The 20,290-nt window shown below is 37.9% G+C and overlaps 1 protein-coding gene across 1 annotated transcript in view; it reads left to right on the forward strand.

Moving 5' to 3' along the window:
- Nucleotides 1-19,588, forward strand: part of SLC30A5 (solute carrier family 30 (zinc transporter), member 5) — a 20,341-nt gene extending 753 nt beyond the window's left edge. The window contains exons 2-15 of the mRNA XM_010186371.1: nt 1,640-1,706; nt 2,685-2,770; nt 3,888-3,975; nt 5,751-5,838; nt 9,234-9,310; nt 10,472-10,642; nt 11,258-11,546; nt 11,888-12,096; nt 13,126-13,283; nt 13,930-14,059; nt 15,532-15,757; nt 17,136-17,362; nt 18,400-18,528; nt 19,141-19,588. Coding sequence (XP_010184673.1) covers nt 1,653-1,706; nt 2,685-2,770; nt 3,888-3,975; nt 5,751-5,838; nt 9,234-9,310; nt 10,472-10,642; nt 11,258-11,546; nt 11,888-12,096; nt 13,126-13,283; nt 13,930-14,059; nt 15,532-15,757; nt 17,136-17,362; nt 18,400-18,528; nt 19,141-19,311 — 2,103 coding nt within the window. The 5' untranslated portion in view covers nt 1,640-1,652 and the 3' untranslated portion in view covers nt 19,312-19,588. The remainder of the gene's footprint in view (nt 1-1,639; nt 1,707-2,684; nt 2,771-3,887; nt 3,976-5,750; nt 5,839-9,233; nt 9,311-10,471; nt 10,643-11,257; nt 11,547-11,887; nt 12,097-13,125; nt 13,284-13,929; nt 14,060-15,531; nt 15,758-17,135; nt 17,363-18,399; nt 18,529-19,140) is intronic.
- Nucleotides 19,589-20,290: the final 702 nt, after the last annotated feature.

The raw sequence follows: 20,290 nt of genomic DNA on the forward strand, positions 1-20,290 counted from the left end.
AAAAAACCCCCCCCCCCCCCCCCCCCCCCCGCAGTGCAACTTGAGGCCATTTCCTCTCATCCTATCACTGGTTACTTGGGAGAAGAGACTGATCCCCACCTCTCTACAACCTCCTTTCAGGTAGTTGTAGAGGGCGATAAGGTCTCCCTTTAGCCTCCTCCAAGCTAAACAACCCTAGTTCCCTCAGCTGCTCCTCATAAGGCTTGTGCTTCAGACCCCTCACCAGCCTCATTGCCCTTCTCTGGACATGTTTCAGTGCCTCAGTGTCCTTAGAGACTGAAAAGTGAACACAGTATTGGAAGTGCAACCTCACCAAGTGCAGAGTACAGGGGCACAATCACTTCACTGGTCCTGCTACCCACACTATTTCTGATACAAGTGAGGATGCCATTGGCCCTGGCCACCTGGGCACATTGCTGGTTTGTGCTCAGTTGGCTGTCAAGCAGCGCCCCCAGGTCCTTTTCTGCTTGGCAGCTTTCCTGCTACTCATCCCCGAGCCTGTAGCACTGCATGGGGTTATTGTGACCCAAGTACAGGACCTGGCACTTAGCCTTATTGGGCCTCATACAATTGACTCTGGCCTATCAATCCAGCCTGTCCATGTCCCTCTGTAGAGCCATCCTACCTAGTGTCCTAGAGAGGGAGACCAGAGAGATATCAGCACCTCCCTCTCCGCTTTCAGCCTTGAAGCTGTAGGCTGCAGTGATGTCACCCCTCAGCCTTCTCCAAGCTGAGCAAATCAAGTGACCTCAACTGCTCTTCCTAAGTCTTCCCCTTGAGACCTTTCCATGTCTTGGTTGCCCTCCTCTGGAGACACTCTGATGTCCTCCTTAGATTAAGACACGCAAAACTCCACACAGTCCTAGAGGTAGGGGTGTGCCAGTGCAGTGTGGAGTGGGCAGTCACCTCCCTTGACCAGCTGCCTGTGCTGTGCTTGATGCACCACAGGACATGGCTGGCCCTTTTGGCTGCCAGGGCACACTGTTGCCTCATGGTCAACTGGACATCAGCCCAAACCCCCCAGATCTCTTTCTGCTGGGCTGCTCTGCAGCCTCTTGTCCCCCAGTTTGTGTGTATAACCAGCATTACCCTGTCCCTGGTGGAGAATCTGACACTTGGTCTTGTTAAATTTCAAACAGTTGGTGATTGCCCAGCTCTCTAGTCTATCCAGATCTCTGTGTAAGGCCTCTCTACCCTTGAGAAACTTCAGTGTTTTTACTACTTTGAAATTGATCATATTATGACAGTATTAATCATAGGAAACTCAGACATGTCCAAATTTTCTTAAGAAGGGTGTAGAAGACAAGTGTTCTTCCTTATAATTTGTATTCCTGTAGTTCTTGTAAGCTTCAACTGTTGTTTTTCTCTGAATGAGAACTAAAATGTAGAGACTTAGCAAATACACAGAAACAACCTTTACAGACACGATCCTGCTTCATGTTTACCTGATATGATGTGGAAGAGCATATTTATAATAAACTCGGTGAGTGTGGTCAATGTGGCCTTTTAATGAAAAATGTAGAGGAAGCCGTTTTGTATACTGAGCCTGATACGAGAGGTCTAATTATTTAGAGCTGGTTTGAATAAAAAAGTCTTGAGTGCAATTACACTAATAAAGAAAACTTTCTTCTATTAACAGGTCTGCATTTTTTATGGTTTTGTTTCAGAAACCATTTTCTTCTGGAAAAGTGATAACCAAGCGTCAGGTGAGTTGACATATGTAATGGTGATTCAAATCTTTGTAGATATTCTTGACAACATGGCTCTTGCCAAAAATGAAAGCAAGACACCGGTTACTCCACTTGGAAGATAATGATTGCAATTTGTGTAACTATGTGTCTAGTGTGCTGTAAAAACACAATCAGCATTTTTAGTTTTTGTCAACTCCATTTGAGAGTATTGTGAAAAGTCTGGTCCTTGGCTCCATCCAGCCATCTGTTTTGAGGACTAGATTTTCAAAAAGAGCTTAGTCAACACAGATGTTTACTGCTTTCATGATTAGACACATGGCAGGTTTTTAAAGTCTGAACAGGAATAAATTGCATCTTTGATTGCTGTTCAGAGAAGTGTCCATTTATGCTTTCACCATTGTTAAAAATTGTAAAATTCTGTTTTTCTAAGATGTTATGCTTGTCATAGGCATTTTGTCATGTTTAATGTATTTTCAAAATCGGTTACTTTTCTTCAAAAACTTGTATTTACTGTTAATAGTGTATCAAATAGCTGAATTACTACCTGCTTCCTGAAGAAAGAATTTAACACATGCATAAGTACTTGTAGACCTAAGGTCTTAACATCTTTATCTTGAATGTTTTATCTAGTTCTAGATATGTTTATCAGATACATACAATAGATTACAAAATAACAGCATCTTTGACAGGTAAATGGACTTGAATTTTTTTCAGCTTTTTTTCAGGCCTTTTGTTAAAAGAGATCTCAGACTATACTATAGAATCTAGCACTGTGTTAGAAAAGAAGTAAGTAATTCTGGTTCATAATATGTCCAAGCAAACCTTAGTTGCCTGGCAAAATAGTTAAGAAGATAATATTACTCTAAATTTTGTAGAACTTGCAGAGAATGTTTTCTCTATCTACAGATACTATGCTAAAAGAATAATAATAATAATGGGCTGTTTATTTTGAAACTGTGGAGAAAATGGTAATGAAATACTTTTCTTTTGTAGTGGATCAAAATTTTTAAGCATGCTGTTGTCGGATGTATCATTTCACTCTTGTGGTTTTTTGGCCTTACTCTTTGTGGACCACTGAGGTAAATATATATTTACTGTAAAGAATGTTTTATCTTTTTAAGCTGATATTTGTGAACTTTCCGTGTCTTGCCCCTTTGATTTTTGTTTTGTGTCCGTTTGGCCATGATGCCAGCCTCTCGCTTCACTTTTTTAAATTTTAAATGGATCTTTATGCTTTTTTCTGTGAACTGTGTTGTGGTTGAGAAAAGCTACATAGAATTTTCTGTAGATTTTGTAATATTCTTCATTCTTTGACAAGATGCCAGTGAAATTCTTGATAGCACTTAAACTATTGATGTGAGTGATACAAGATCAGACTGTTGTGGTTTTCATCATTTCCCTAGTCTCATTAATGTAACCCCAGTTTTTTATTTAACTGTTTGAAGTCCATGGCTTGACAACCAGTGATAGCAGCTTGTATTCCTGTGCCAGGTGGCTAGAGTCAGTAGATAATTCTTAATATCGTAGTGTTCATCTGGATGATGGTGGACTTCCCAAACAGAACCAGTACCTTGGGCCTGCTAGGGTTGTATGTATTGCTATGTGGAGAATGGCACAAGAATGGTAAACTTGACAGGAATTACTACTTCCATGTTCTGCTTGGGAAAGCTGTCAATATAGCTTGTTAGATAGCCTTTGGTATCTGAAGGAGGTAGTGTGCAAGTTAGAATTCCTGATTTTCAACAGTTAAGAGGTTCTGAGGTTGCATAAACTGATAGACCATCCACACCTCGGTAAACAGGATGTAATATAACAGAACAGGACCTCTTTTTCTGGGAGCCAGAAACTTTGGTTTAGAGCAGGTATTGTAATGGGAATAAGAATTCCATCTTGAGTAAGGTAGTATCTTGTGGTACTAGAATAAAGTACAATTTAATTTATAAATTAATAGTTTTAATCTGTTCTTTGAGTTAGAAGTTCTCTGTTTTCTGATATGTCTAGCTGTCCACAGCTAGATCTACTGCTAGTTAAGGCAGATAGATTGACCTTTATCCTCTTGAACTGTTTAAACTTGTTGAAATCAAAAAGTAAATCTTTGATAGCTGTATCATTGAATTTTAGCTGAAGTAGTATATATCAAGCATGTGAGGTTAATCCTTGTAAGTGGACTTAAGTGTTTATTTCATTTTTTTATAGGACATTGCTGCTCTTTGAGCACAGTGATGTGGTTATGCTGTCACTCCTTAGTGTCTTGTTCACAAGCTCGGGTGGAGGACCAGCAAAGGTATTTACAAATTTATTTTACCCAGTACAAAAAATTGAGTGCTATAAATTAAAGTACTTCTTTACCTGGAACAAACAGAGTTTCAGACTTATGCTGTAATTTTTTTTTAGTTTAGTGGTGAAATAATAAGATGTGCTACTTGAAATAATAAATATGGTATTAAGAGAGAAACAGTGGGTGAAGCTGTTGGAGATCCCTGGCAGATACTCGAAAACTTTTTCTAGACAGAAAAGAACCTTGAGAATTATTTTTTCCCTTCAGCATTCTTTCTAATGGGATTTTGGGTTTGAACTGACAAAAAGAACACGTAGGGTCCTGACCTTTTGGCACTGAATTGTAGCAATACAGTCTGCAGATCATTGCCTGCCCTCTTCAATGTCTTCACATAGAATCAAAGAATCATTTGGTTGGAAAAGACCTTTAAGATCATCATACTTTGTTTTTCCTGCCAAAAATTTGTCTAAGTACTTTAAAGTCTGCACGAGCCTATATGTGCTGAATACTTGGGCCCAGTCTATCACTTAGTCAGAGGTCTGTAGTTGAAACATCCTTTTGAGTCCCATTACACACCATTTCACTACATGTTCTCTAACTATGCCTAATCAGCTCTAGATGGAATGAACTTATCCCAGCACCTAGCAGTCTTGGCCACTTTCACTCAAAACCAGTGATAGTTGGAGGAAGGCATCTTATAATGTCATACACCTCAGGCTAGAGTACTTGCTGTGTAAGGGAAAGTCTGGCTTTGGTGCCACTTCAGGCTGGGACTTTTGAAACTTCTGTCTTATAATTGCTGCTGGAGTCCCTGCATTGCTTTTATGCTAGCCTTAGAGTTGCATAGCACAGTTACCTGCTCTGATACTCTACTCCCACTGCCCTCAAATTGAGTTATTTTTTGCATCCAGCATGAAGCTCGTCATCTACAAAACCATTTTTTTCTCCAGCCAACCACAAAGGGTAGATGTAGAGCTTCAGAGAGGTTCTTTGTTAATCTGTATCTTAGTTGGCCACGCTTGACAGTTAAGCTGCATAAGGGAACAGAAACAAGGGAGTGATAACCCTGTCCTCTAAATGTTTCAGCTCTGTGAACTGAACTGAACAGCTGACTTTCCGAAACAAGAATGTGATAGCAGTATTTGGCTTCAGATTAATTGTAATAGTATTTTTTATCTGTAGAGCTCAGTGTCTTGCCAAGATGATGAACACCAAAATTGCAGTGTCTTAAGTCAGGGTGGTAAAAGCTCTAGGAGCTGGGATTTTGTAGCCACTTCTATCCCTTCTGCACAAAAGCACTGCACAGCTCTGCCTCTCTGAGTGCGCTAGCCTTTACCCTTCCCTGAGACAAAATTCTACAGTTTGTCCACTAGCTCTTATTTATAGCTCCTTGATGCTACAAAATATTAAAACATCAGGCTTAAGTAGCTGTGCACTCTGGCAGACAGAAACACACCAGGAAGGAGGACGCAATCACACTGGAAGTTTGTAAGATACAGGGTTCTAGCTTGTTACAGTGGTGATTTGCCCTGAGTTTTCTGGTAAATCTGAAAACTGGAATAAATATAAAATTATATTGTCAAGGTTCCTTTTTTTTTAAAAAAAAGGGTTTTTTTCCTTCATGTTTTGCTTACTGAACTAAAATGTGCTTACATTGATCGGAATGGGGGAAGGGGGAACAGACTTATTTCCCAGATTTTTAAAAAATTAAATCTGTTACAGCACATTAAAAGAATATTTGAGGTGTTTGTTGGTTTTGTTGTTTGGATCTTTTTTTACAGACAAGAGGTGCTGCATTTTTTATCATAGCTGTCATCTGCTTACTACTTTTTGATAACGACGACCTTATGGCTAAAATTGCAGAACATCGTATCCTTTCTTACTATGTGTAAGAGTGAATGCCTGTTATTACTGGAGCAGAGAGAATGTGAAGTTGAGTGTATTGAATTAATTATGCTTGCATTTTTCTTAGTAGAAAAAAAAATTACCTTTCTGGAATATTACAGCATAAGATTTTACTTTTACATATAAAAACTGATATTTACAGCTAAATGAATGGCATTGCTTACTTTGATAACCTGGAACACAGCTGTAGATTTTAAGTTTTAGTTAAAGGCTCCCTGCCCATTTGCATGTATCAGACCACTTAGTATTGCTAGAAGCTTTTTTTGATCAACTCTCCATTTTCTTAGAAATTCTAGACATCATAGCTGTAGGCTAAGTGTGTGCAGTCAGTCATTGACAGCCTGGCTGGCAGTCTTTTCCATATATCCGTATATTCATAGAATCACAGAATCATAGAATGGGTTGGGTTGGAAGAGACCTGTAGAGATCATCTAGTCTAACCCCCCTGCAGTGAGCAGGGACATCTTCAACGCAGAGCTCAGAGCCCCGTCCAACCTGACCTTGAATGATTCCAGGGATGGGGCATCTATTGCCTCTCTGGGCAACCTGTTCCAGTATTTCACTGCCTCATAAAAAAATTCTTTCTTATATCTATCTGTATCTACCCTCCATTAGTTTAAAATTACTATTCCTTGTCCTATCATAACAAAAAGTCTCTACTCATTTTTCTTATAAGCCCCCTTTAAGTACTGGAAGGTCACAGTAAGGTCTTTCCAGAGCCCTCTCCAGGCTGAACATCCCCAACTCTCTCAGCCTTTCCTCATAGGAGAGGTGTTCCATACTTCCTAATAATTTTTGTGACCTACTCCAACGGGTCTGTGCCTTTCCTGTGCTGAAGACTCCAGAGCTGAATGCAGTACTCCAGGTGGGGTCTCACCAGAGCAGAAGGGCAGAATCACTTCCCTCAACTAAAGGTCAAGTTTCTTTTGATGCGGCCCAGGATATGGTTGGCCTTCTAGGTTGCGAGTGCACACTGCCAGCTCATGCCCTGTTTTTTTCATCTACCAGTACTCCCAAGTCCTTCTCTGCAGGGCTGCTCTCAGAGACCCCTTCATCCCCCAGCCTGTATTGATACTGAGGGCTGCCCCAACCCAGGTGCAGGACCTTGCACTTTGTCTTATTGGACCCCAAGGTCGAACCTTGTTGAACCTCATGATGCCTCTGGATGGCATCCCATCCATCAGGCATGTCAAGCAGACCATTCAGGTTGGTGCCATCTGCAAATCTGCTTAGGGTGCATTTTTTTTGCATAATTGATGAAGATATTAAACCATACTGATGCCAATATGGATCTCTGAGCGACACCACTTGTCACATATCTGCATCTGGGCATTGAGCTGTTGACTACTATCCTCTGGATGCAACCATCCAACCAATTCCTTACCCACTGAAAAATCCACCCATCAAATCCATAGCTCTCCAATTTAAATAAATGATGTTGTGGGGGACTGTGTCAAAGGCCTTGCAGGTGTCCAGATAGGTGGCATCTGTAGCTCTTCCCTTGTCCATTGATGTAGTTGCTCCATCAGGGAAGGCCACTAGGTTGGTCAGGCAGGACTTGCCCTTGGTGAAGCCATGCTGGCTGTCTCAAATCACCCCCCTGTCCTCTCTATGTCTTATCAGAGCTTCTAGAAGGATCTGTATTGTGATCTTCCCAGGCACAGAGGTGAGGCTGACAGGTCGGTAGTTCGCAGGGTCCTCCTTTCTCCCCCTTCAAAAAATGGGTGCAATGATTCCCTTTTTCCAGTCACCTGACTGCCATCACTTTTCAGATATCATGGAGAGTGTCTTAAGGATGTTTGGTGCTTTTGCAAATGTAGTAATCCCATCATCTGCTAGGCTGGAAAGTGATGTGAAGTATCTTTCAATAGCTCAAACAATGGCCTTTAAGCTGCTAACATGCTTTCAAAGCCACTGAATAAATTAGAAGTGATACTGAAGTAAGTTTTCAACAAGTTGTCTCATCACAGTGAAGTATACTGGCTAAAAGTGGTATATCTAAGGATGGGCAGTAAAAACGAACAAGGTGAAAGCAAACTTTCTTAAGGAAGGATGAAAACATGGGATTACAGATGCTGATGATTATTATGGGTTGGGGCTGGGCTGGCCACTAACTCCTGGACAGACACTCTCTATTAACCCCTCTCTCCTCCCCAGAAGGGAAGAGAAAAGAGAATAAGAGAGACTTTATGGGTTGGAAAATAAAACTAAGAGGTTTAATGAAACAAAAATACCAGTGCTACAGGATAATAATGTAAATAGGGAAATAATGAAATATATACAGATATGTGCAAATATATTTATAAAACCAATATAAAATCCTCCCTTTCCCCCACGTTCCTCCCAGTGACAATTACATCACCAGAGGCTCTGCAGAGCAGGGCACTGGAAAAGTCTCAGACCGGACCCAACAGCAGGTGGGAGCAGGATGCAGGAAGGCACGAATCGGGATCAGAGGCAGATGAACTAGCAGGGTTCTGCTCAGACTTCGGCCATTGAAGGGATGAAGACGGAAGGAAGGGTCCAAAATGGAAGGGTCAAGACCCTTGTGATCCCTTAGCTTTACACTGAGTATGACGTATGTGGGATGCAATACCTCATTGGTCAGTTTTGGGTCCGCTCCTCCCCATAGGTGCAGGTATGGCACCCATGGTGAGAAAGTGGCCTTGTCATTATCACTTGTAGCAGTACACACTGTCTGGAAAACATGCCGTTAGTTTCAGCAAGTACAGCCACTTAGAAGAGAATGAGCTGAAAAGTAAAATCACTAAATAGAAAATAAGTTCTATTTAGCTCAAACCAGGACAGTGGTATATTCAAGAATAGTATCTATTAATCCAATGAGTTCTCAGGGAGTAAATTCATTGTTAAAGTGCCCTCTAGTAGTTTTCCTAAAAGCTATTATTATTTTAATATTTGCTGCATTGTGCTTGTCAATTACTCTTTATTTTCCAAAGTTTAAATTTTTAGAAACTGGAAATACATAGATCGTATTTTAGATACCTCACTGTTTTACTGGTTTTAGTGAAAATGAGTCAAATTTTTAATGATGTTGAGTATATTTTTTGAAGTCTTGTTGCCAAAATTTAACATAAATCCTGTATCATGACTGCTGTGCAGTATTTTAGCAGTGACTATGTTCTCCTGTTTTAAAATACTCTTCCCCAACCCTAATATCTTTAACTATTTATTTTCTATTGAAATATTTTTGTCTTTCTTAAATTTTAAGGATCTGAGAAATATTAGAGCTTGGTTTGCTTTCTTCTGCTTTCGGTGGTCTTCTGCTATCTCTTGGTGTTCTTTGGTTCAGAAAAAATTATCATCAAATGAAACTCTTCCTTAATTTTTTTTTTATTTAGCTGAGGGGCATCATGACAGCGCTCTTACCCATGTTCTGTATACAATCATTGCTTTCCTGGGTGTTGCAGATCACAAGGTAAATAACTTGTATTTTTAGTAGGTTAATGTTTCTCTAAGTTTTGTAGGTAAGAATTTCACTAGCTCAGAGCTAATTCAAGCCTAAATCAAAACCAAAAAAGTTCAACATCGCCACCCCATACTGGAACTGAACTAGTACTGTAATTTTTACATCCTGATTGAGTATGAGCAGCTTCAATACAGCAAGTCAGACTGTACAGTATCAAACTTCTATAGCTGATAAGGACTTTGCTGTAATGCCTAACCTAAAAAGTCCCCTTAAAATTACCATAAGAAACTCTGTCACCAGTGTTCTGGATGTTAATAATGCTTTGCATACAAGCTGTTTCTTGCTCACTTTTGGGGTCTGTGGTTAGTTGCTGCTTCTTTATCTTTCCCCAGTCTTTCCTTTACATTAGATGCTTGTATTCAAAGACACAGATACTCCTCAGTAGTATCATTATAATTGCTGGCATGATTAGCCGAGTATCAAAATCTTACTGTATGGGATTGACCTGGCTGATCAAGTTGTTAGCTTAGTCTTGTTGCTGAAGTGGCTTCATTGAGGCCTAAAACAGGAAAAAAATACATGTATATGGAGCTGCTGAGAAGGTGTTAATATAAAAATAAATCAAATGTCAGAAAGGCTGGTTAACTCTGCGCAAAGCAAGTGTGATCTCAGTGAGGTGAGATGCTGTATGTGTATCTTGTGATTCATTTGTAGAACAATTTTGACAAAACACTGTGAAGAAATACGGTATGGTGCAATTTGAAGTAAGTGAATTAAAAGGTTATGAAAGGCTTAGAGGCCAAGGTAACATTATACTTTTGGGGTTTATGTACGCTTGCAACACTTTTTTAATAATGGAAAATGGGAAACCAAGTTTTGTGTGATTGTTCTTTTTCCTCGTGTGCTGTTCACTGTGAATTTGCTACTCTTGTATGCCAATTGAGAGTTTTAAACTTCAAGTCATACTAGACTGCTGTGAATAGAGCTGAGGTATAACTATCTATGCTATATTACTGTTTTTAACTAGAGGAGCAATTACAGGAAATATCCTGTCTTTGGTTTTGTTGGTAAGTTAAGGAAAGCATATTAGTATTTTTTAATGTGTCACTTTGTTTGAAGTCAAGTATTTGGCTCTTCTGAAATGCTAGAAGGATACCTCTGTGTTTCCAGGGTGGAGTACTGCTTCTGGTACTGGCATTGTGCTGTAAGGTTGGTTTTCACATGGCTTCCCGAAAACTATCTGTAGATGTAGGTGGAGCCAAGCGTCTTCAAGCGTTGTCTCATCTTGTTTCCGTCCTTCTGTTGTGCCCATGGGTCATTGTCCTCTCTCTGACAACAGAGGTAAGATAGCAAGTACAAAAATAAATTAATTTTTTGTAGTGCTTCTGCTTGTGAAATGCAATTTGACTCTTTCCTTTAAAATTAGCAGAGTTGCTATCTTTATTTTGTAGTAAGCTCTGTTTGAAATTTTTCTTCTATATTTTGATGTGTTGTCTGTGTCATACCTTAATTTCCTCTTTCGTGTGATAACTTTATTTTGTCTTTCTAGCTCAGATATTATATCCTGGATTTATATAGTAACACTGCACAAGTATTAATGACTATATAAATACAAGGCTCTTTTATTCCTGAGAAGTCGATTATTATAATTTAAAGACATGCTCATTATGCCTACATGCTTAGGGAGAGTAGACCATTGCAAATGTGGTGGTGTATACAGCACTGCTTTTAAGCACTTGCAAGTATTTGCAATAAGGTACTGTAGTGCTTATTAGCTGTATGTGTCTTTCCATAGCTGGAATGTTGCTTTTATATGATAAATTGAAAGTATGAAAGTATTTATGTTCTGATGGATTGCTGAAAACATTTGTAATGAAAGTGATCTTGATTTAATGCTGTCTATAAAATCACATCTTATGGTGAACAACCCTGTTTGAAATTTTTTTGTTGTTGCAGAGTAAAGTAGAGTCTTGGTCTTCTCTGATCATGCCTTTCATAACAGTCATCTTTTTTGTTGTGATCCTGGATTTCTACGTGGAGTCCATATGCTCTGTCAAGATGGAAGCTTCAACGTGTGCTCGATATGGATCCTTTCTTATTTTCGTTAGTGCATTGCTCTTTGGCAACTTTTGGACGCATCCAATAACAGACCAGCTTCGAGCTATGAACAAGCCACCACACCAGGAAAGCACAGAGCATGTTCTTTCTGGAGGAGTGGTAGTGAGTGCTGTCTTCTTCATTTTGTGTATGTATTCTTATCTTTATATATCTGTTGTCTGTGTGACTGGGAAGCTAAACAGAAAATGGATGTGTGCAGAGTTCTTTTGGATGAGCTGCTTTTTTTGAGTAAAAAGGGCCTCCTCTTTTACTGTCTACAAAAAAAAGAACATAATAGATCTGATCCATTGTGAAAGTGATGTTCTAATCTTACATAGCAATGAAATCTAATGCTAAACTTCAAGATGAAGTTGACAATCACTTTGCTGCCTGCAGATTTCATGTAAGCTTTGATTGCTAATGAAACACATTATTAGATAGCTATGACACTTAGAAACAGCAACAAAAACTTCAATACTTTCCTTGCAGCTGCCAATATCCTGTCCTCCCCCTCCAGGAAAGGGCAGAAGGGTACCCTTATTGGCTATTCCCCTGAAGGCACTCCTCTGTATAACTTCATGGGTGATGCATTACAGCAGAGCTCTCAATCTTTACCCCGGTTTATTAAGGAGTCACTGAAGCAAATCCTTGAGGAATATGATTCTAGGCAGATCTTCTATTTTTTGTGCCTAAATCTGGTAAGTGCATTTATTTTTTTCAAATTGAATCGCAGAGGTACAATATTAGAACAGTAAGAAGAATTACCCTTTAGAAGGTTCCCATGGTTGGTTATTTTTAAAATGACCCTTAGTAGATTAGTTTCACTAGATGGAATGTTAAAATAGAAGATCCTCATGCCAGTGTTAAAGTAAGTGGCAAGTCACTTTGACTTCTTGTCACAGTGAGGCACTAGTTCTGTGTGTAACTGTTATACCAGTAAATAAATACTTGTATGATGGTATATTTAAGATTGAGGTATCTCGGTGTTACCAGGAGATAGGCTGAAATGTGGGATTGTTTAGTGTCATAGAAGTATTCTCTCTTTCTCACATAGGAAAAGATCATGCAGTAAGCAGGATTGATAGAACTTCATTTGCAAAGATCTCTCTTCATTCTTCAGCAATTATCCAAGAAAACGGGAGAAATTTGAAATATCCATAATAACTTAAGGATTTCCATTATGGAATATGAAAGATGGGAAAGAAGGTTTATAGACAGACTAATTAATAATAGTAAATTGTACAGGGAAAATATATGTATTAAAGATGTTTCCTTGTGTACTCTTCTCAAAACTGATTCCCAAGATTTATACAGTCAACTAATTGGTGGAGAAAATTTTTACGGAACAGATGTGTAGACAGCATTGCTTTTACACTAATAATAGGTCAAACCAGAGTTGTTAACATTGTTTAATGACAAAATGCTTAAGATTTTGTCTGCACAATATTAGTTTAAAATTCTATATGAAAATTTAAATTTATTCCTTTAGAGGGTTTTTTTGTTAGGTCTAAAGCTTTTGTGAAGGTAGGCTCAAAGATGCCTCTTCATAGACTTGGTATGTATTACTTTTGTTTCACTGGAGGAGTGAAAAAATGGTCTGAGAATACTTCGAACAATACTTTTGAAAACTGTGAAGTGTCCTATGAAAAGAGTTTGCTGCTAGCAACAAAGACATTCAATTACAAGTTAATCTTAAGAGAAGAAATTCAAACTCACTTTTGTTTTAGGCTTTCACTTTTGTAGAGCTTTTTTATGGAGTATGGACCAATAGCCTTGGTCTTATTTCTGATGGATTTCACATGCTCTTCGATTGTTCTGCATTAGTGATGGGGCTTTTTGCAGCTCTGATGACAAGGTGGAAAGCGACTCGCATATTTTCCTACGGGTATGTGTATTATGTATATTAGGTTCTTGAAGGACTATCTGAAAATTATTCCACTTGCTGATTTTCAAAATTACATGCTGTAACAGTATGTTTGGGATGTTTTAATAGTGCATGCTTCTGTGGGTTTTTTGCTGTGTCTCTTCTGTTCCATTTGTGTTCATGCTATTCCCCTCTTAGGCCTGTGAAAAGGTGTCTGAAATTTAATTTTCATTTCTTTCTAAAAATAAAACTTTATCACCACGTATATTATTTAGAAATTATCTCACTCTATGTATGTATGGCAAACAAAAATATATGTTAAAAATCAGTGTTTATATGTGGATTTCAATTCTGCTGACATAATTAAAATTGTAATAGTTAAATTGCATTGCAGTTTAACAGTTTGAAGCCCTGAATGTGCATTTAGAAATGCTTCCATTATTATATCATTATACTGTTGGTGTTTGGATAGTTGCAAACTAGCTACCTCTTGGTGAGAAATAAGTAACCAAGAAATTAAGGAATGATTTTGTGGCATCAAGGGGAAAAAAAATCAAAACAATCTTTATGTTGTATTAAATGTATTATAACTTCATTTAGTATAACTTTGAAATTTGTTCAGAGTACCGTTTTCCACTCTTAAATGTACATATATGTTTGCTTTCAGGTATGGACGTGTAGAAATTCTCTCTGGATTTATTAATGGCCTCTTTCTGATGGTAATTGCTTTCTTTGTCTTTTTGGAATCAGTGGCCAGACTGGTGGATCCTCCAGACATAGATACAAATATGCTAACTGTAAGTTTTGTCATTCTGTTTGAATGTTGTTTGGCAGTTAATGGTTCATTCATGCTCATCTTAATTTAAAAAAAACAAAGGAGACTAAAATTGTATACTCAAGAGATCTAAACTGTGCCTTGATTTCTTAATAAACTCTAATTTTAAAACCCAGAGTACATCCAGTTTTAAAATATGAAATTATATAGGAATTACTATAATTTAATTATAACAGTTAAACTGATTTTTTTTCCCAAGATGTTACAGCTCTATTCTTTTTAGATGATGGTCTTTCAGCAATAAGAGATACTAAGGAAATAATCTGTATGGGGTAAATTTGATTCTGCTGTCATGCATACCAATGTCAATTATTACAGAAAAGATTTTGTATCAGTCTCTGGGAAACTTCAAAAATCAGCCAGAGTTCATAGCATTATGCCAAGTATGTTACTATGGCATAAACAATGATGAAGCTGTGCTAATCTTAACTAGACCCATATGTCTCTACCTTCCACAGCCTCTTGGAGCATCCCTCACTTAAATTTTCAGTCTCCTATCCTTTCTTTCAAATGCAATGGTTCATTTTCTTCGAACTATTTTTTTATATTATGGAATTCTGCAAATCTGACCCTTCATTTGTCACATTTCCAGCTTCACTTTTTTTCTCTCTCTCACACACACACACAAATTTGTGCTCTTCTGCTCTCTTCAGTAACAAAAAGAAAGATTTTTATGTAGGCACAGTTAGAAATGTGCATTGCTGGAATCAATTGCTGATTTTTTTTTCTTTTTAATCTTCAGTGTTTACTCTATTTCCACTACTGATTTTGTTTCTTGGGGGTGGGAGGGGTTACCCCCTCTACATAAACACAGTCTACATAGCCAGGGAAATGTCTAATAACCTGCAAGCAGGACTTGTTCAACTCCTTTATTAGCTGGAATTACTCCTCCACTTCACTAGTTTTTCAAGAGAAGAGTAGAAAAATGGCAGACAGATAAAAAGCACAATTCAACCAATAAAACAGTAGTTGCTGTCTTCAGTGAAATGCAATTCTAGATGAGTGTGCATGTCTTAGATAGAATATACCATTTTACTTTGTTTGCTAGTGAAAGCAAAGCAAACTTTGTATGCAGACCACTTTATATCTTCTTGAAAGTAAATAAAATCAATCACCCTGTCTTAAAAATATATTTGCTATCTTGTCCTGATCTGTGGGTACTAGGTTTGGTGGTGGTTATTGAGTGGGTTTTTTGAGAAGACTGGGGAGAATTGGATTTTTTTGAAATGGGAAGAAAATTCCTTTGAAACTAGCTTGTTAGACTGAAAGGAGTATGATGAGAAATCCATATTAGAATAATCCTGATGATGATGTTAATGCTTCCACGGTTTTCCCTAATTAGGTGCACAGTGTTTTTGGTTACCATGTTCTAGAAAATAGACTTGAACACCTGGGAAGATGCAGTGATGTTAAAGAACTTTCTCCCTCTCACAGCCAGTCTCTGTTGGAGGGCTGATCGTAAACCTTGTTGGTATCTGTGCCTTCAGCCACGCGCACTCCCATGGGTCCTCTCGGGGAGGCTGTCACTCACACGATCATGGCCACTCGCACCACGGGCACAGCCACAGCCATGGGCACAGCCACTCCCACGGTGACCATGGGCACAGCCATGGACATGCCCATGGGGCTTCTGGAGGAGGCATGAATACCAACATGAGAGGCAAGTACAGGTTGTTCAATTGTAAATTGTATATGTGATTTTTGGATGACTTGGAAGATTTTCAGGATCAGACCCAGTACTATGCATCATGCTTAAAATCTGTGCAGAAGTGATCTGACAGGCATTTAATGTGGTATACATTAATTTCTCAAACTTTCTTCACTAATGAGCTTATCTTAAAGAAACAACTTAAAATGTTTCTTTGCATGGCTTTCTTAGATGTGGGTAATACCTAAAGACCAATAAAAAGCATTAATGTGCAGTCTTCACTAACATTCATAAACAGTCATTGTAAACCTCATTGAGTAAGCTTGAAGACCTTGTTTCTAAGTTATGTCTGGAAATGAAAGTACAAAGTCTGTTATCTGTAAAGATAATACTATGCTTCTAGGTATCACGTGGCAGCAGGTTGTAAAAACACTGGAGGAGGAGACAAGGAGCAGAACAACAAATGCAGAGCAGCAATCTAGAATATTTGTGATTCAAAAGATAGAGTGGTAAAGATGAAACAGACTTTCTCAAAACTTAGAGCAGAAGCTGACCAAGAAGGGCAATATATATATAAAATTTCAGCATAGCTACTTAGAATTTTTTTCCCTAGTAGACAGAAAGTTGTTACCAACTGCTTGGTTTATTAAAAAAAATATAAAGGTGTGAGTTTTTTGTGTAAGCTTGTCAGAAGAATTTTAGCAAATTAGTCTCATATTTAATTGGTTATTTTACATCTTATTTCGGTTGGCTATTCTGTCGTCTGGAATTTTGTGAAGTCTGCCCATATTCTTAGCTATTTAAATATTCTTTCAAATCCTGACACTTAAATAGCACTAATCTTACAAATGGTTAGAGATTATTTTTCTGTGCCCATTAAGTGTAAATTTAGAATGCTTCTTACCATTAAAGCAGTATAAAGTATACAATTCCTAGCAGCAGCAGATTGATAATCTTCTGATATAATTGGAGCAGAGTTGGCATCCAAAACCCAAATGACACGTTAATACCTGTCCACATTAGCAGGCCAAAGCATTTACACTGATCTTTTTATCCTCTGTTAAGGATCAATGGTCCCTCTATACAGAGTTAAGTGATTATGCTATATAGTACAAATCCCACTAACAATTCAAAGACTGATGATGTTTGGTTTAATCTGTGCTTGCTTAGATCATTGCACTGTAGAGTAATTTTTTTTTTTACATTGATTTGTAATTAAACATGAGAAAAGCGAAATGTATTGTTTAATTTTCCACCAGGTTAGGCAGATAGTTCCCTCTGTTTAGTTTGAGGGCTGTTCATTATATTTAATAAACCCTACTGTGTTTCCACTATTGAACATACACGTACATTCTAAACATTCAACTTAATCAGTTTATTTTGTTTTCAGGTGTGTTTCTGCATGTGTTAGCAGACACTCTTGGCAGTGTTGGTGTTATCGTATCCACAATATTTATTCAGCAATTTGGATGGCTCGTAGCTGATCCACTCTGCTCTCTTTTTATTGCTACATTGATTTTTCTTAGTGTTATCCCCCTATTGAAAGATGCCTGTCAAGTGCTTTTGTTGAGGATACCTCCAGAGCAGGAGAAAGATCTGCATGCTGCTTTAGAAAAGGTAAGAACTACCTTCTAAATTTTTTCATATACAAACATACAAATCTGTATCTGTTTTTTAATAATTATTAAACTCAAAATAGGTCAGTCTGACAGCTTCTGTTGTCTTAGACAATTTCATGTCTCAAGTTGTCTTAAATCTGTTTTGCAGAGATGTAGCAGGATTAGGAGTTCTACCAATTAAAGTTATTTTGCAGCTAAAAAAATCTTGTGCTGTTTTTTGCCTTTATGTGTAGCTCATGATTTCAGACACGTGTCATAACAGTGTGGGATAGGTACTTAGTACTAAGAAAATAACGTAGCAATTCCCAGAAGCTTGCAGCCTTTTTAAACTTGTGTTCAGTTCAGGCTATAGGATTTTGTCCTGTATTGTAGGATAAAAAGGATTTTAGGATTTTATCCAGTGTGACCCTGCCACTTCTTGCCCACCCCCAGCACACTCCGTGGGGTGAGAGCAGTGTGGGAAAGAGAAGGCCTTGACAGTGCCCAAGCATTGTTCAGCAATAGCCAAAACATCGGTGTGTTACTGAAACTATGTCAGCCACAAATTCAAAACACAGCACCATGTGGGCTGTTGTGAAGGAAGTTAAATCCATCCCAGGCAGACCCAGTACAAAAATCAGTTTCAATAACTAATATATTATGGGAAGATACTATGTCTCTGAATTAAGTCCAGCTATGACAACTAAATAGCTGCTTATCCAGGATAGTGAAGTAACAGATGTCCCAGAAATTATTAAATACCAAACCTGCTTTTTGGTTGGTCTGTCCGTTTATGTTATTGTGATCTTTACACTGAATCGTTTTTTCCTCGTGCTATGTAGCATTGCACTGTGCTGGATTTTTCATTTAGTTTGACTTTCAGCTTCTAGTAGTAGCAGAGTGACCTTTCAATACTGCGTATTTCTGAATATAGCTTAGCTGGAATGCTGCTTTGCTATACAGCTTTGTTCCCTTGCAAAACATTTGTATTCATGTACATACACAAGTTTAAATTGTGTTCTTAAATGAATTGTTGCTAATGTAATTTCTTTACAGATTCAAAAGATAGAGGGAGTCATATCCTATAGAGATCCTCATTTTTGGTGTCACTCTGCAAGTGTTGTGGCAGGTACATTACATGTGCAAGTGGTATCGGATGTGATGGAACAGAGAATTGTACAGCAGGTAAGGTGCAAGGTTTTAAGACCCTAATGTCTTAATTTCTTACTCTATAGCCCTTTCTCAGTCACAGACTGAAGTCTGAAGGTGCTATTTCTTATTATTTCTGTAGCTTTACTTTCCCTTGCCTGCTAGCCTGGAATTAGTTGCATAAGAAGTTGTTTACTAAAACATCTACCAGGGGAAAAAGAAAAAAGCGTATTTTTTTCTCACTGCTGATAGTGACACTACATCTGCTCTGAGAAGAGGAGGAGGAGGGTGGAGTTCATGCTGCAAAACAGGCAGTAAACAGGACAGATAGCTGTCTGCTAATCATGTTTGTAACTGGTTTACTGATATCTGTCTGCCTTGTGTTTTTCCTGTCCTTGGGATAGGAAAATAAATAAATAAAAAAAAAGATCCTGGGATCCTTATTTCCTTACACAAAGCACTGAGAAACACCCATTATGCAGAAGTTGCAAACACATACCCGCTGAAGCTAGTCTTTGCTATCCAGAAGATTCAGTTCTTCGTTACGATATTTTTTTAATCTATGGTATTTCAGAGCCAGAATACTGCAAGTTACTGTGATGTCCATATAAAGTGTGATACTGACATTAACCACACTGTTCTGTTCAGGTTACAGCAATTCTGAAAGATGCTGGTGTAAACAACCTAACTGTCCAAGTGGAGAAGGAAGCCTATTTTCAACACATGTCTGGACTCAGTACAGGATTTCAGGATGTCCTTGCAATGACTCAACAGCTAGAATCGATGAGATACTACAAAGATGGTACTTACATCATGTGACGGAAACTTACATTTGCCAAAGGAGGTGAAGCTGTAGGATTCCATATATGTATTACTTTTTGTCAGTGGATCTTGCACATACATGTACAGAAATTAATGTACTATATATTTGAATTTTTTTAAGCATACTATCTTTATTAAAATTGGAGCAAGATGCTTTTATAAAGGAAATAAGATGGACTTCAATATTTGGACTTTCAATATATGTGAAAATAATGAAAATCTTGAATACTGTACTTGGTGTTTATTGAACAGAAGTCTTGCAACTTGTGGATGAGCATAGATGTACTTCATACTTTCTCGTAACAATGAAACATCATAATTTCATGATAACAGTGGGAAATAGAAATAGCTTATATTGGAATGCAAAGATAATAAACCAAAAAATATTTTTATTTCGAACGTAGCTTGAAGACTGAAAAAAACCAACCATGTTTATTACGGGGAGTAGAAAACAACATGAACTCATGGTTTTTGCACACTTTGTTAGATAATGGAAATATATGGGGTTTATATTATATCTCCACATACAAATCTGATTTCTAAACATAATGCATCAGAGCAAATAGATGTTACCACTTAAAATTTATATAAAATTATTTATTTTAAGGAGAGAAATCTATAGGTTCACAGTGAGAATGTGGGAGAGGAAAAATTGCAGACACTGTTCTGTTTCCTGGGAAGACTCAGAATCAAAAAACCACTCTGTAAAGTTTTGGGTTTTTTTTAATTTTTGTATGAATAAGTGCAAATACAATACGTAGAAGCTTAACATAATTAATTACTGAGCATCCTAGCACTCAGCTAAACTTTACCTCTTCAAGATGTGTTATTCTGTCATTTAGCTGTTTTTTTTCATAATACTGTAACAGCTACAGGTGTACTGTAGCCAACTCTACCTCTGTGCATTACCCAAGGAAGCAGCCCCGTTTTAGAGTGCTAAACTGTAACAGTAGCCTGGGGCTTTGCAAGCTGGCGG

This window comes from Mesitornis unicolor, unplaced genomic scaffold, assembly GCF_000695765.1.
Source record: "Mesitornis unicolor isolate BGI_N332 unplaced genomic scaffold, ASM69576v1 scaffold12226, whole genome shotgun sequence".
NCBI lineage: Eukaryota > Metazoa > Chordata > Aves > Mesitornithiformes > Mesitornithidae > Mesitornis > Mesitornis unicolor.